Source organism: Seriola lalandi, unplaced genomic scaffold (assembly GCF_002814215.2).
Source record: "Seriola lalandi dorsalis isolate HSWRI2012SDOR001 ecotype SW California unplaced genomic scaffold, Sedor1 jcf7180002054144, whole genome shotgun sequence".
Classification (NCBI taxonomy): Eukaryota; Metazoa; Chordata; class Actinopteri; order Carangiformes; family Carangidae; genus Seriola; species Seriola lalandi.
Window position 1 is genome coordinate 204,486 of NW_019524697.1, and position 15,023 is coordinate 219,508.

At 39.3% G+C, this 15,023-nt stretch overlaps 1 protein-coding gene across 2 annotated transcripts in view; it reads left to right on the top strand.

The window, feature by feature from the left end:
* b3glcta (beta 3-glucosyltransferase a) overlaps positions 1–15,023 on the top strand; it is a 61,820-nt gene that overhangs the window by 28,788 nt on the left and 18,009 nt on the right. For both annotated transcript variants that reach the window (XM_023403579.2, XM_023403580.2), the window contains exons 4-8: positions 3,360–3,469; positions 10,916–10,992; positions 11,690–11,801; positions 13,993–14,129; positions 14,254–14,317. In XM_023403579.2, the coding sequence (XP_023259347.1) occupies positions 3,360–3,469; positions 10,916–10,992; positions 11,690–11,801; positions 13,993–14,129; positions 14,254–14,317 (500 nt within the window). The remainder of the gene's footprint in view (positions 1–3,359; positions 3,470–10,915; positions 10,993–11,689; positions 11,802–13,992; positions 14,130–14,253; positions 14,318–15,023) is intronic.

Here is a 15,023-nt window from a genome sequence, read left to right on the forward strand (position 1 = left end):
CTCATACCTGCCAATGTTGGTGGAAAAAGGTATATGATTCATTATTCTGGGACCATGGGGACCCTACAGCCATGCTGCTAGCACGAGAATGTGTACCACAAATTTAATTCTAAGTTTAAAAAGTCCAAAAAAAAAAAAAGAAGAACCACTGGGTTTAATGATGCTTTTTAAAGATGTACACCTTCTCTCAAGCTTAAGGACTCTTTCCCATATATATATATATATATATACAAGCAGCAAAAGCTCTGAAGCTGTCCCCTGAACACCTGAAATACCTCTCATTGCTCAAATGGCACAACAACCTAAAGACCATTGAGAGTAGACACACTCAAGTATCACAATTTCCTAGCAACTATGTAGCTGTCTCCTATCCAATCAACCATCCACCAACACCCTAGCAACCACACCAATCACCACAGCTAAGCAACCTGTCTCCCAAACACTAGCAGTCACTGCAATCCATGTACATCTTCTTCTGAAAATATTAATTAATATTCCTCCCAGCCTGGAGGCATCATTGGATAATCTCAATACTAACGTGCTTTGTGGCATCAGTGGCGTCAAAGACACTGTTTTAAATATGTGTTGTATAATTAAATACAGGTAGACATATTCATTGCACACTTCTGTCTGCCATGAGTGCCAAGGGAGTGCACGAAGGTGATTTCTACCTGAGAGGAGAAGGACACAGGGAATGATGGAGGTGAAGGAAGAACAGCGCTGTAACAGGATTTTTCCTTTTCCCCTTTTCTCCCCGTTGTTTGATGATTAATCGAAACCCATTAGTGTGGAGCCAAGGCCAGTGAATTCAGTCTTAATTAGTTTCTTTTTTTACCCCTCATTCTCCTTTGCTTTGACATGGGGTACGCATTATCTACACAATGAGGGATTGGCAAACTGCTTATCTGATTTTGCTGTTAGTCTCATGCAGCTGGTATTATTGCTGTACTGTGCAGTATCAGGAGGATCACCTGGGGCTTTAAAATGCACTGCTTTATGTCCAACCAAATGCACACACACGTACAACACACACATACATAGTCATTCATTTAGCAAACTCAGCAGAAGGACATTTAGAGGTGGTGTAGTGGTATTCGCTCTCTAAGCTGGGCTCTAGGCAGAGGTTAGATCTGTTGGGAGATGGACATGCTGAGATTTAGCAAGTAAATCCACCCCCTCACCAGGGCTCCAGGATCAATGGGGTCACTGTTATGAGCGCAGCAAAGGAGCGACACACCCACCAACACTTAATTAAAAAGATCCGACACAGATACTGTACTCTGACATAGTGTCTACCCCTGACCCTGGTGCTAATATCTGAACCCAGGAAGGAAATAGGTTCAAGTAGTGTAATTGAGGAGGAGGCAATTCATCTAATCCTGCCGTTGTCAGCACTCGCCCTTCCCCTCTCTTTGTTGTTGTGCCTCCTCGCCGGAGACAGCCAGAGCTAGAGGCATAATGCTTTTGACTTGTCCGTCCGTCCGTGCATCCTCGTGTCTGTACGTATGTCTGTCCATTTGCACGGCTGTCCGTCTGTCTATCCGTCCACCCATTCTCGTAAATATATGATATCTCAGTAACTAATAATAATAATAATAATAATAATACATTTTTATTTAAATTTGGCACAAACATTCACTTGGACTCACGGATTAACTAATAATAAGATTTTAGTGGTCAAAGGTCAAGGTCACAGTGACCTCACAAAACATGTTTTTAGCCTCTTGAATGTGATATCTCAAGACCGCCTTGAAGGAATCCCATTAAACTTGGCAGAAAAGTCCATTTGGACTCAAATATTAATCAATATGGATTCTGGTGGGCAAATGTTAAAAAGTTCAAGGTCACTGGGACCTCACCTATGAATTTGATACATCAGAAGTGCACAGAGCGAATTTCATTAAATTTGGCAAAAACATTCACTTGGACTCAGCGATGAACTGATTAGATTTTGGTGGCAAAAGGTCAAGGTCACTGAGGCCATAACTCACAAATTCTTACTCTGATTATGACACAGTTTAACACAAATGTCTTGTCTAATAGGACAACTTCACTGTGACATCATAATGTTTACTTTTATTCATTGCTGTCACTCAGGAAGGGGAGATTGTGACCATATTTCCTGCAATTTGGCAGGCTGGCCGAGGCAAACAACTGCGAGGCGGTGATTGCGGTATTGCTTTTATACAACTATTCCAGAGGGAAGATTACAGACCTGTCAGCAGTGGCTGTTACTTATTTATGATTTTAAACACTAACATACTCTTAGTCAGCTAATTTTGCAAAGCTTTTGGTAATCCTAATTTATGTCATGGTATTCCCTCTATGACAGTATTCTGTACAAATACTTTGGTGGGTAATTAAAATGTCTAAAGCAAGTGAGAATTATTTGGCACACGGCCTGTTATCTTTGTTTGAGCTCAAATTAAGAGGAACGTGTACACAAAAAAGGCCTGCACATCTCATTGCTGAGAAGTTTTTGAGCTGCCTGTCATAGCAGGAAAACTCTTCTCTTCTTTTCTTCTTACTTCACACCTGGACATTGGCTCCTGCTTCTCAGCCCTAAATCCTTGAAATCCTTTGTTGTCACAGTGATTCCAGCCAGGTACTGCAGACTTTATTTTGATGTGAGGGACAGCTTACAGGATTTAGGAGTTGTCAAATGTAATTGTACAGAGCCAAAGACAAAATGACAGATTTTTTTTTTTTTTTTTTATAGTCCTCGCCCCAGGTCCATCGGTCTAGTTTTGATTGTACTGGTCGTGAGAGCCACAGGGTTTATGTGGACTTGTTTGTGCAGTCAATGTCGTTATTCACTGAGCTGTGTCACTATTACTGCCCTGTAAATGGATTTCACATGAAGCGGAGCTGCAGCTCGCTTGGGTCAATGACAAAGATGGTATCTAAACATGTCATCAGCATTGAAGCAGCCAGAATTAGCAGTTCTTTAACAGACATTATTGAGCTTGTGTCTGCTTGTTAACCTTGGCCTTCACATGCAGTGGCGATAATGAGTTCTACCATTAATGCAGTTGTGTCGCTCAGCCAGAAGTAGACAGCTGGGCTATGTCAACCTTTTGGGCGTTACGGCACCTCGGAGAAAGACTCCTCTGACTGTTAATCTTTTATTAAGTCACACAGTCTGGGCTGTGACATTTACATACTCTCTCCCCAAGCCAATTAAGCTCTTGATGTGCTGGTTATTACAACCAGACCAATAATGGAGATTAGCAAAAAGTCACCTCAGTTATTCAGACCGTGACTCTTATCTTGCCTTGCTCTCAGAAGGTCATCGATTGGCATGATCCTTTTTCACAGCATGCGAGCAGTCTCTCATCTCTGTCCTTTGTATTCCCCAGACCTGCGGGAGATAGTGTTCATCATCCAGAGTCAAAGCAACTACTTCCATGTGACACAGGCAGAAAGACAGAGAGCAGATTTACTCAAGCAAGCGCACAGTCTCACAGAGGTAAGATTCAAGCCACCTCTCACTCACACCAACATACATATATGCTCTTGTTTTGCCATATGACGAGCGTATTTAAATTTTAGTAGAAGTACTTGTTGGTAGTGATCATCACGAGCAGCGAAAGTCACATCTGAATATATGAGTTGTTGTAAGCTGTATATGTTGCCACATGGTGTCAGCACAGATTTTTTTTAAATATGAGTCAAGTATTTTAAATTTTTTAATTGGAAATCCAATTGGGGAAAAAGTACATATGGCATGATCTGACTAAATAGACATGAAGCTTTGCCAAGTGTTTTCCATTTATTACACTATTACTCAGTACTCATAACTTTAAATATTGAACGATGGTATGAAGAATTATTCATGGTACCCTCCAGATTAAACTTCTAAAGTACATTCAAGTCCAAAATTTGAAAGTGTAGTTTAAAATATGCAACATTCTCAGCTCCTTGCGACATCAAATCGTGTGCTTACTTATAATTTTATGGATTTAGGAAATCCAGACATTTGTGCGGCTTTGATGTTCAGATATGTATTGCTCTACTCAACAAGTCAACTTTCCATTTCTGGCCACTTTCTGTTCAATTTTTAATGAGACGTGATGATCATCCAAAGGCATATGTTCATCTTAATGAATATTGTAATTCCTGCTTATAATTCAGATTTTCCCCCCCAAAAAAAAAGGCTTGGGGAAAAGAAAATATATACTTTCTCCAGGGAAATAAACTCATCATTTCATGGGCTCACTGAAGTTTTACAAATTACATGAGGATCATGTCATAGGAAGACAGAGAGCACATTTGCAGGTCAAAATGCCTCATGCTTCTGCTCATTAAATCTCCTCAGAGCCGGATGAAATGTGGTGTAATACATTACTTATATTTCGTTTGGTTAAATAGGGAATGCAGCATCACTAATGACAATATTACAGTAAATTAGCTGAAGCTTGCTGTTTTTCCTCTACCAAGAGACCAATTTAGATCTTCTATTTGGGTTCATATGTTATTGTTGTCTTTGTCTCCTCCACTGCTGGATGCCATACGCCTTTTGTCTACATTATTTTCTGACTGTCCCAAACTGACAGAAAAAATATATAAATAATCAAAGTGAGTCATTATTTCTCTGCTTAGCACTGTTATTATTATTCGAAGGTAATTCCATATATATTATCAATAATAACATCTGACAAGTCAAAGTTTTGGGGCACAAGTTTTGATTTTCTGGTTGTCCACAATTTGGAAAGGTTTTTTTCCTGTTTCCTGTAATGAATAGTGGCATCAATATTTGCTAGTAGATAAGATTTGACACGAAAAAAATAGTTAGACTAATGGACATCAGATTTTATAAGACAAGACAGACTTAATGAATACCACATCATGTTGTATTTGGATTTATGATCTCAGAGATGTCTGGTGTTTTTGTATCTGTTGCATGCGATTACACAAACTAAGTCTGAGGAAAAGTTTATTTCGCAACTTCTACAACAGGTTGCAGTAAAGACTGGAGAACTTTTCAAGACGATATAAGACCAAACTCATGATGAAGATAAGTTATCTGCACAGAATAAATGTTGATAGAACAGAAAATGAAAGTAGAGTGAGTGATGTGTACTAGAAAGTAGCTGAATCTGAATCCGGATCAGTATGGAGGATGATCTCACCCAGAGTAAAAGATTTGATTTAGACATCATGAAAAGCCAAATATTTAATGCCAAAATTGAAAAGGGCAGTAAAGGGAGAGAGGAAAATGGAAAAACAAAAACAAATGATAACTTTATATATTGAAGGTTTATCTTCCCTTTCCAATTTTCTTATTTATGTTTTAACCTTTTCCATTGCACTTTCCAATTTACGCTTTTGCATGTAATATTTTCCATTATCAGGATTTTAAATTGCACTTTGCATTTTCACAATATCCATTGGCCATTTCTGTTTTAATTCCCATTTTAATACAGCAAAATAATACTTCATTTGTTTTTGTTTTATTTCTTTGTTTAATTTTATATTTAAATTTTGGAAAAAATCCTCTTTTAACTGCATCATAATGTACATAGTTACAAAAACTCATGTGCCTGGAAATAAGTTAAGGATCTAAGATAACAATTACTGACTGTTGTGAAAAACTGCTTCTTAACCATAGGATTCTGTTGATGCTGGATGTCACAGTAAAAATGCAGCAAATAAATACATTGGATGCATAAAACTGATTGCTTTAGTAACATCAGAGTATATAGATAATATTTAAACTCCCATTTAGCTTATTTACTACCACCCCCAACTTCTTTAGCAAAACATGAGTTACAACCAGCCATCCACCACGTCAGTCCCGCCTCCGAGGCACACCATGCAAAAGCTTATAATTCTGCCATTTAACACTCTTAGAGGGTGTTCCTGTGATGCTGAAGGAAAGAGATCAAACGGAGGAGATCTGCTCAGTTTGTAGAAACATGTTTGATGTACAGTGAGTTTTTGGCACATAGCCATTGGAAAGTTTTGCATAATGGCCTGAAATATCTTGAAAATATCAGGAAATCCAGTGTTTGGGATTTGGTAGAACACTTTATCAGTTATAGCTATCAGAGATGATGAATAATTACATTAAGTAATAGGATTTCATTTACACTAAATCTACCTGGGGGTACCGTCCTTGAAAATGGAAAAAAGGCCAATTCACTGATTCAGTTTCATAAAATATATTAGATCTCAAATTGAAACTGATTAATAATTAACTAAATGACTACAACCAAAATTACAGCATCAATAGCTTGAAAAGGTTGAAGGATTTGGAGTTCTGCAGTGTAAAGGTTGCAGGCCCAAAACAGATTTTTTATTCTTAGAACTTCAGATCTGTTATTTCCCATGGTTCTCTCTGCCAACGGGGATGGAATTTATTTGATCTCCTCCTTCTGGCAGCTCATTTTTTACATATGGGCACCAACACTATAATTTAATTTTGGAGAGAGAAGGCTGCAAAAACTGTTTAGTTCAGGAGTTTTTTATTGTAAAAGAACTAATGCTGTTGTTGGTCATATCTTTGACCTACAAGTCTGTCATCCTCAATAAAACAGAAAGAAATAAGAATTGTTATCTCTCTAAAAGTGTTGCTCTAACAAGCATTCCATGGTTGTCTTTACCCTCATACACCTTAATCCATGTTCTCACAACACAAAATGTAAACTTGAAAATGTTTTAGAGCAACATATGTTTGGGTGAGTAAAACGTTGTGTACAGGTTTTACAAAACAGTCTGACATCCGTAACACTCACACACTATTTTTTTAATTTAAAAATCACAGAACAGCTGTACATGCCGCGTGCTGAGCCGCTGTTGTGAGCCCACCGACGCTACAGGAGGTAGAAGTTGTCTGATTTAACATACAGACAATAAAGACAAAATGGACGACTCAAAATGGCACTGTGAAAGGGAAGCAAACAAAATTATAAAAAAAAAAAAAAAAAAAAATCAAAGATGGCCAGCTGGGACCACATGGATTAAGCAAAGGAAAGTATAAATGAGATGGTGGAATCAAAGATGGCCGCTGGGACCGCAAGCCATGTGGGATATAGAGAGAACGTGTTTCTTTGTTTAAGGCCAGTTCATGTAGGATAAAGGTTAACCAAACTGTAAACAGACATCACAAAAGCCAAGCTTGGGGAATCCATTGAGCCAAATCAATACAAAACACTGTGAGAGTTAAACAGTCCATAGCTTAGCCGGGCTGTGTGCTACCCTTGGCCCAGTTAACATTACCAGTCCATGGAGAGAGGGGGGGTGGGGGGGGTCCTTTCCACCGTGCTGCTTTGTTTAAAGTCAGTAAGCTGCAGGCTTGTGTGGCTTCCTGGGGGGGGGGGTGTAGGCCAGTCTGTCTACGTGGCTTTCTCTGAGATCACTCGTCGCTCATTTGTTCTTCTTACAGAGTTAGCCACTCGATGCTACCTCTGCTTCGTGGCTCCTGTTGCTTGTATAAATCAGCTGGAAGACTTTGTGTTGTAGCCACGGGCACTAATTTAAACTTGTTCACCCTTGATTAATCTCATGCAGGCTCTCGTGTCGTGCCTTTGAGACAGAGTGCAGTGCAGCAGTCTGCTCCGAGCTGGCCTGCGGAGAAGAGAGCTGTGAAGAGAGGAGTTGTTGTTGTTGGTGCCCCTGTGGGAGCAGTGAAGAGAAGGGGAGCTGTTGCTGCTTCTGCAGCTGGGGTGAAGAAGAGAGAGAGAGGAGAGCAGGGGAGACAGAGGTTTTGTTGACCTGGTGACATAATGCGTTTTAGGTCGCGCAGTGACCAGTAGTAGCTGGACCAGTAGCACCCAGGTGTGAAAAGGCAAAGGATCGTGGGAGTTCAACGGCCCTCCTCTGTCTTTGGAACAAAGGAAAGGTTATTCTCACCCATTATTTTGAGTGTGCTGAGGCCCAACACAGGTTTGAGATAAAGAAAGACAGCAGAGACATTAGAGAACTAAGACAAGCTTTGATTTTTATTCCTATTCAAGAAAGACGGTTCAGGTTTAGGATAAACTCTTGTTATCCAGTTGTCTTTAGATTTCCTGAATGACCAGAATTGTGATCGAAAGCATTGCTATAGGTTCTTAAATGTATAAAGCTGAGTTAGTGTCACAAAAGATGTAAAATTTCAGACCAACATCACTGATAACTTGTAGCTTTATGACACATTGCAACTCCGAGACAGGAAACGCATGTATGATCAGTATTTCTGTTGCCGAGCCTTTTTCACCCACAAGAGATATTTCTGTTTTGTTTTGCCCTCATCAGACTGCAGAAGGTTTTGTGATATTCACAGATTTACACAGATAGGAACTTGTGTATTCTATGTGGCGGCTCACAGCCCATGTTCCTGCTGTCTTGACATTCTGCCTTCTGGGAGGAATTCACGCTACATTTATATAGTATCTCTGTCATTTAGCCAATGCTCATATCCATAGAGATGCACAGTCCAACAGAATGACATTAGACTCAGTAGTGGACCAGTACACCATGTATTTTGAGTGCTTTGTCGTGCGTAAGGAGCCACTGTGATGATGAAAATCTTTTAATGGGCTCTTCAGTTATAGATTAGTCCTTCACTGGCTTAGCTCAACTGGCCATCATAAATGTCTTTTTGACTGCAGCTCATCGCTGAAGTAGTTTTGACAGGTGGCAGCTCAATCAATCCCTCGCTCTCCCCTCCAGCCGCTCCTGTGCTTAAAAGCATAGCTTCCTGTCTTTCCATCACAACCAGGTCTCAGTGACCCCCATCATCTCACAAGTCACCAAGCAATCAGTGTCTTATTCGTTGCAGGCATGTCCACACAATGACCAGCTCTTATCTGTTGATTAGGAATCTGCAGCTTGCACACAATTGCCATGAAAAGAACCAGCCTCTTCTTCTTCTTGAACGTCCCCTCTATCACAAGAATGTCAATAGCTCTTAGAAGCAAAAGCTCCATTTTTGAGATTGTATTATCGGGATACTATCCTTCTTTTCTACTGAACTTTTCCCTTATGTAACAGCAATGGTGTGAATGTCAAGTAGAGAGTAGTTTAATAAAACATGGTAAGTGTCATTATGCTATTAGCTTGAAGATTAAACTCATATTAGATGAGAGCTCACAAACCTCAACTGACTAAAAGGGTTTAATAAGTGTAAACAGTGTCAGACCCATCGCCTAATCAAACAGGCTGCTGTTAGACAGAACGGCTCAGAGGAGACGTTTCCCTCTGACTTCCTGCATGATGAGTGGACCATGCAGTAATCAAGCAATGGGTCTTCCGCTCTGCTGCTTTGTTTTTCCTCGCAGTGTGAAACATTGGCTCCCCAATACGATCCTCACACACCTTCCACTCTCCAGGCTCACCATGGGAAATTTTGCTGAAACAGATTCTTCTCATTTGGACGTGATTGTGTGCACTGTCCATGTCCTGAAGTATCTTGCTCTTGTTTCCGGTGGTGTTTCTGTCTTACCAAAATTTTATGTTGTGGTGTAAGGGTCAGGCAGGAGCAGCAACTCTGAGGGCATTATTGGATTAAATGCACCATACCAGCGTATTTACAAATTTTATCCCTGTAAAGGATAAAGCTGGCATTATTACACATTCATCATATTGTCGACCAGTCACAGGAAGATAAAAAAAAAAACAGAGTAAGGGTCAGACTACATAATATGAGCGTGATAATGACCTTCTCTCGCCTAGTCCCACAGCTTCTGTGCACCTGCAGAGTTGCCGTCTCTCTGACTGACCAGTGGGCGAATGAATGATTCCAGGTTCATTTTCATTCATAAAAGTGTGTTTACATGTGTAAACATTCATTGTGGATGCTGTCAAGTGGAACAGTGAAGTTGGTTCCCCGGCACCTTAACATTGATCTATTTGTGCAAGACGGCAAGCTATGATTGTTTGGGGTCTGTTATCTCTCAGCCAAGAAATAGCAAGAATTTAGAAATGAAATGAATGATCAGAAAATCTGATACAGTGACCATCTGAAAGACAAAAATGTCCAACAGGCTAAACCAGGCATTAGTCCCTCTCTCAGGACATTTCATTTTGTTTACCTTGACTGACTCATTCCTACTGAAGATGATTTTTAGAGGCAAATAATGTCATTAACCAGCAGGGCACTTTATTTCTTCCACAAATGTTAATAGTGCATTTATTGGGGAGTGTATTTTAATTAATAAATGTGGTGCTTTGGAGAATATTTAAGGCAGCAGGACAGGGTATGGGGGATTAAAATAAACTGCAGTGACCATATTGAAGGAGCATATCAGTGTAGCAGTGATCTGCTTTTGGACAACAATGGAAGTGTATAGCACATCAGGCTTTAGCAACACAGGCAATCCTTGTAGGATAGAGTTACTGTTGGTTCTGGCCTTTCCATGGGATTTGTTGACATTTTAAAGAATATAGAAGATCACCAGCGTTATCAGACTTTTCTGACTTTGCAGTCTGTGCAGTCTGTGCTTATGTTTGTCAAAGTTACACAATGCTGTTGTGAGGTCAGGCAAGTGCAGATTTTTCAAACTGAAGTAAAATAATCCAATGATAATGTAACAGTAACAAAAACAAATGGATACAGTTCTCTGTGATAAATTACACCACTCAAGCAACTTTAGACAGTCTGCTAATAGACTTTTATAGTTTAGAGACATGAATAGTAAAGTGTTTGGCTGCATAGAGAAATGAATCCCACCAGCCTGGATTGTAAAGTGGTTAGCTTTAATTCACAGTATATGCAATTTGTAATAAATGGACTAAAACATCCAAAACCAGTGGTAAGGGTGAGATAGTGATCTTACCAGACAGACTGGGACAGTCTGGCAGGCTTGGCTCATTAGCATTGATCAAACCATTAACCATCTCTGCAGAAAAGCTGCTTTAATTGTCTTTAGCTTTGTGCAGCTATTGTACAGTTACTAAAAATTATCTCTGGTGTGTGTGGCGTTTCTTTCAGAATCCACCGACAGTTTTACTTCTTCACAATCTGTCAGATAATGAGGGAGATTGGAGCATCCTTCCTCTGCTGCCTTAGTAAGTATCCCTGAACTCAACTCTCAGGATTGCTTGAGCATGTGATTAAAAATGAGACTGAAGGGTTCCACACATTGTGTCCCTCCTACAAGTTGAAATTTTGGACTTTTAGGTTTTGAGAATATTTTGTTTACCATGTTTTGAAGTTACAGCTCGCTTAGAAGCTATTACTAACATAATAACTGAGATTGATTGCTTCGCATAATGATAAATGCCTTCCTAATGTGCCCATGACTGTGACAACAAACCTATTACTGCCGTCTGAATAGCATGATAATGACGATCGCTATAGTCGTCTTCATGCTTGGGCCTTCTCAAAAATCCAATATGTTTTCAATAATTGTTTTGGGGAAATGAAAAATAACATCTGAATCCGTTTTCTTCCATCGTAAAGATTTAGGACCCAGATCAACAAAAGCACCCCAAACCACTACAGAGCCCCCACCCCCCTCAAAAGAAGCCTGTGTACTTGTGATGTTTTCTTGTCTCTCTGCCCTCTAGGGAAAACTCTGTGCCTGCCTTTATCTGAGTGGGTCAGGAGCCTCAGTTAGATAGTTCCTCAGACTGGACTGAAATGAAAAGACAGACTTTTGTAGAGTTTGTGTGTGAATGGCAAAGTTCCATTTATTCTTGTTTTATTATTCAACGATCGTTTTGATGATACTCCCATTTTCTTTTTTTTTGTGTGTGTCCTCAGCTTATCGTACTCTTTTGGGAAAAACTCATCCTGGATTGTATTTCTTGAGGAGGAAACAAATGTGAAGATGACTAAGCTCGTTCAAGTCCTTGCAAAATTTGACAAGAGTAAAGTAAGTATGCAATATTCTTTCTAAACCTCCCCCTTCTCTCCCTCCCTCTCTCTCTCTGTCTCCCTCTCTTTCTCTCTCTCTGTCTCTTTGTTGCTATGTCTCTCTTTGCCAAATTCATCATTGAGACCAAAGCTTCCTGTTTTAAGCTCCAGCTTAGCTGATCATCAGTTCAATTAAGAGATACAGTATCAGGTCAGCTCCAGCTCCTCTGCAGCTGCCGAGCTGTACTGATCTCTGCCAGCTCACAGTATAACCTGTCAGACATGTCACTCCATACTCTGCTGTAGACCTAATTTAAGCCCTGTCTCTCCAATCATGAAATTATTTTTCTTGTATATTGGTTGGTGAGGTAGATCGAATAAATACTGGGTAATCGCTGCATTCAGGAAATCATACATTTGGGATGTAATGAAAAGATTCTTTCAATCAATCAATACAGCTTATTAATCCACAAGGGCAATTTAATTTTGGGTAAGTAGGTAATAACAGATAGAGAACATACATATGCACAGACAGGCATTACCAGTACAAGCAAATTAGCTATTAATAATAATAATAATAAAACTCATAATAAAGATAAAAATGAATAATAAAAAAGTCCATATGGCAGATAAGCATTTAAATATTTCATGTGCCAATCTTCACATTCTTAATCAAGCTTAGCAAAGTGGCTTTTTTGTTGCTAATTGTAGTTGTTATCAAGCCTTCACAACACAAGTTTGAGCTGCCTTTTAAGTGAAACAGAGCAAAAAATTATGTTAATTACTCTTTCAGTGCAATGTCAGAGAGAGAGAGAAGAGCAAGGAGGGGCTGAGAGAATCAATGCACTGCACACAGCTACAATGAAATAAGATTTTGCCCATTTGAAATGGTAAAAAAAAATTGTGAAAAATCAATATGTGGCAGTCAGTGTCGATATTGTGCCGGGCTGCCACAAATAAATCGATGTATGGGAAACAGTAATAAAACCTGCAGAGGAAAAAAACACTTACTTTTATCAATAAATGCTGACGTTTGCTTTTGTCTGTCCCAGAAAAAACTCTGCAAAGCAATTAATGGAAACTAACTTCACTGTCATCTTAAACTATTTAAACCTTGCGTGGTATTTCAATTCCCAATCAGAGGTGGAATTCATTCCTGTGTGAGTATCTGCGACCTTATCTGGAGGAGGAAGCGACAATGGATGCAACACCTTATGATTTGATTCATTACAACACACCCTGAAGCAAAAGCTTTTCTCTCAGGTGTTACAGCTCAGTGTGGTCAAATTAGCAATTAGATACTGAGAAGCTAAACTGCGACAGTAATTACAAATAGTACGACTTGTGATACATCTGTGATATATTGATTAATTGGCAGAAATAACTCTTAAAAGGGAAACAGTGTTTCTGTTTGTATTAAACAGCAGTAAACAAACCGCATGTTAATTCTTGATACAAATATTTACAGCCAGTTGCCAGTTCTTTCAGTGTATCCAGCAGAATATGGTCTCCCTTGATATAAATGATTGATACAAATGACATGGACTAAATATTAGGAACACCTCTTAGTATAAAAAAAATAGAATATAACAACACCACATGCTTTTAGCAGAATGACTTCATGAGCTCGCCTGACTTCATTACACATAGCCTACATATGTGAAGGGTTGTTTTAGCGCTTCAGGTTTTGTATGGGTTAAACAAACTAGATATAACATGTTAGTTAGTGAGCCTTAGAGGTGCTGATGCTAAGCTAAGCTAACCGGCTGCGAGCTGTAGCATTAAACTGACCGCACATATATGAGAGTGATGTTGATCTTCTCATCTTAACTCAGAAAGCAGATCCGCATATTTCCCAAAATGTTGAACTGTTCCTTTAAACTTTGCCTCATTTAACTGTTGGAGGATTTTCTCTAAATGTCTGATCATTTTTACTCCACATGTGTCAAGAATTATGATGAGAGCCTTTGAGGCTACAATATCTGGCATCTTTTGAACTTTGTCAAGAAATCTCATTATTTTCCCAGCCAGTAACAAACCTACCCACCGGAAAGAAAGAAGATTTTCTGCCAAGTGCAGTGTAAAAATTCCCAAATTAGACAAGAAGCTCAAATTCCTTTTTAATGAAAGTTCACTGTAATATATTAACCGGAAAAAAAACAGCTTCTACTTTAACACATTGAAATGTGTCTCTTTAACTTATTTGCTAGGAGTGGTTTCTTGGGAAGCCACTCCATGACGAGGAGTCGACCATCATCCACCACTACGCCTTTGCGGAGAATCCCTCCGTCTTCGAATATCCAGACTTTGCTGCTGCTTGGGCCTTAAGCATCCCCCTTGTTGTTCGGTGAGTCCGTGCAGTAAATCCGATTTCAGAGTTGCTTATTCCATATTCCCTAATTTCGAGGAAGGTATATGTTGCGTTTATTGCATATTTCAGCTAAAAAATTATGATTTTTTTTTTTTTTTAGGCTTGCAAACAAAGTGAGAGACGAGCCACTTAAATCTGACTTCACCATTGACCTGAAGCATGAGGTAAGATAACAAGCAAGTCACATGAGCGCCTTCAGACCTGTTTTGTCTGGATAATGATAATGAGGCTACTGGGTTGTTTTTTAAGCCATTTCTAACAATTTTCTTGTTTCACACATTCAAGCCAACGCCAACCTACTGTAATTTATTTGCACAAAAAGAGCGAGGCATGAAATCCATCTAACCTTGAAGTCAAATCTCATTACTATGGAGAATTGTCATGGTGCAGGTTCTTCTTTTTATCGCTGAAATTCAGTCAGGGAGGCATCGAGGGATTTTATTGAGTAAACACAGCATCAGACTTATCAGGCTCAGTCTGAAAAGGGTTCAGTTAGAGATGGCATGAGTTCAGTCCTAGACATTCAATTGAAACACTTCACATTCTTAACATATTAACAAAAAGGGAAGCAATGTCGTTTTTATTTCTGAAGAGATTTCTAAAGGAATTTTAAGTTATCTTTGATGATTACTGTGCCTTTAAACAACACTGTTCATGTCACTTACATGCGCATACAACCTCATACATGCAAATATAAAGATCATTTATATACAGAAGCACAAACAAACATGAATCCTCAGTGTCAGTCCAGCTCACTGTCAGTAGATTAGCTCCAGACTGTAAGTTTACAGTTTATGTAGATTCTCATTCTTTGAGATAGTTGCCAATAGTCACACAGAGCTGATTGTACTGTCCTCATTACAGATTCTT